The sequence below is a fragment of the Dendrobium catenatum genome, unplaced genomic scaffold (genome assembly GCF_001605985.2).
Source record: "Dendrobium catenatum unplaced genomic scaffold, ASM160598v2 fragScaff_scaffold_1125, whole genome shotgun sequence".
Classification (NCBI taxonomy): domain Eukaryota; kingdom Viridiplantae; phylum Streptophyta; class Magnoliopsida; order Asparagales; family Orchidaceae; genus Dendrobium; species Dendrobium catenatum.
This window is the reverse complement of record NW_021319587.1, coordinates 1,691,015-1,693,158: the sequence shown is the minus strand read 5'-3', so window position 1 is coordinate 1,693,158 and position 2,144 is coordinate 1,691,015. Positions and strand designations below refer to the sequence as shown.

Sequence of the window (2,144 nt, the reverse complement as noted above, 5' to 3'; positions counted from 1 at the left end):
GCTTTTCACCACAGCGTCAAGCCTCCAACGGTCACATTAGTAATTCTAGCCCTGTTCTTCAGATCTATAACAGTTTAAAAACAAATAATATTTGTGAAATTTAAATTAGAGCAATTAATACTGCTTTTGAGTTTTTTAGAAATGTGTTTTAATTGCATCATTTTCAAAAAAAAAAACAACTAAAATTTTCGTTTATTTACATAAAATTTAATTAGAAATTACCCATTAAAATTATTATATTTAAGTAAAAACTAATAAATTATAACTGTTAAAAAATTTTATATAATGGGAGAAAGATCTTTTGAGAATTAATATTCAACGGCTACTTTTTCAGTTTAAGAACAGAATTATAGAGAGAATAAAACGGCCACTTAATAGCTCTAATCTTAAAAGCCACAAAAATGACCCAGCCCCTAAATCATCTTATTAGAACTAAATATTTTGATAGATCAATAATAATAGAAAAATTCTCTCTCTCTCAAAACAGAAGAAAACGCCTGTCCCTTTTGTAATCCCCAAAGCTACCCTTCTCCTTCCCAAATCCCCACGCCTAATTAATCCATTCTAACACTTAGTAGCTATGGTCAAGCTTCATCTCCATCTACGGCACCAATCTCTCCTCTTTCTCATCCTCCTCTCCCTCGCCTTCGCAAACGCCGCCAATCTCCGGATCTCAGAACACGACGGCGTGGCCGCCGTCGGAGATCTCTGGTGCGTCGCGAAGAACAACGCGGAGGACGCCGCCCTTCAAGCGGCGCTGGACTGGGCCTGCGGGCCAGGTTCGGCCGATTGCCAGCCGGTTCAGAAAGGCGGAATCTGCTTTGAACCGGAGGATTTGCAGTCCCACGCTTCATATGCTTTTAATGATTATTTTCGCCGGCATGGATCTTCGCCGTCCGCTTGCGATTTCTCAGGCGTCGCCGCCATCACCGGATTGAACCCTAGTTAGTATCTTCAGCCTTTTTTTTCAAAATTCTTTAGGGCAGTTTGGTCATCTGGTAATTTTGTTATATTGTTATTAAAATTTGCTTTTTCGTTTCTTTTTACGTGGATGACAGGCCATGGAGACTGCAAATTCCCTGCCAGGTCAGCACAGGTTCTCTTTAATGTTAATTAATTTTTGAAAATATTCTCGGATAGTACTTAGTATTTGTTTAATATTTTTCAAATAATATATTTAATACAAAGTAAAAACGTTGTGAGAGATTCTAGTGTGAGAAGCTCTGCTAGAGTTTGGTGCCGTTCTCTCCTCTCCTCCCTCCCGCCTCTTTGAGGCTTCTTGCCTCCTTAGTCGGAGGGATCCTATCCCTCTATTCCACTTCCTTCCCTCCCCTTCCCTACTCTTCTAAAACCCTCCTTCTGCAGGCCCTTCTTTCCCTTTATCTTGGGATCACATCCTTGCGGATCCCCCAAACATCATTGAGTTTCCCATTTCTTCTTTTCCCTCTTCGGAGGAAATTATTGATTTCCGCGTAGAAGACATTGCTGAAGCTGTTGAGGAGTGGAACTTAGCTCTGGTTGGTTATTCACTCGGGAAAAGGCATTTTTATGAGGCTTTGTTTAATGCGGTGAGGAAAATTTGGAATCTAAAAGGTAACATCAAGCTTATCTCCCTTAGAGATAGATTTTTTCTGTTCAAGTTTTTTAGCTCAAAAGACTATGAAATGGTATGGTCCAGAAGCGCTTGGTTTATTTTCGGTAAATCATTCATATTTCAGAAATGGTCATCTCATTTTACCCCTAAGAGAGAAGAATTCACATCTGTACCTATGTGGTTCAAGATTCATGATCTACCCCTATGCTGTTGGACCTCAGTTGGGATTTCTAAAATTGCTACCAAAATCGGATATCCACTTGCGGTTGACGCTCTCACAGCTTCCAAACCCAAACTTACTTATGCCAGAGTCTGTGTTCAAGTCAACTCGTTTGCTTCCTACCCAGACACAGTTCCCATTTTTGTTGAAGGGAAGATCTTCAACCTCAAAATTCTATACGAATGGCGCCCAACTCTTTGTGTAATTTTCAAATCCTTAAATCACCATGCGGACTCTTGCCCCTCAAACCCGAACCCTATCACTCAACCTATTCTCAAGCCCCAAAGAGGAAGAAGCTCTAGTCGTAGACCGAGACCTACCTCTCAAACT

The 2,144-nt window shown here is 40.5% G+C and overlaps 1 protein-coding gene across 1 annotated transcript; it reads left to right on the top strand.

The window, feature by feature from the left end:
* Nucleotides 1–420: 420 nt before the first annotated feature.
* Nucleotides 421–1,096, top strand: LOC110095599 (PLASMODESMATA CALLOSE-BINDING PROTEIN 5; the record flags this gene model as incomplete). The annotated part of the gene is given in 2 exon segments (XM_020821209.2): nucleotides 421–944; nucleotides 1,059–1,096. Coding segments are annotated over 2 exon segments (402 nt in total), but the record flags the coding sequence as incomplete, so codon positions are not given.
* Between the last annotated feature and the right edge of the window lie 1,048 nt (nucleotides 1,097–2,144).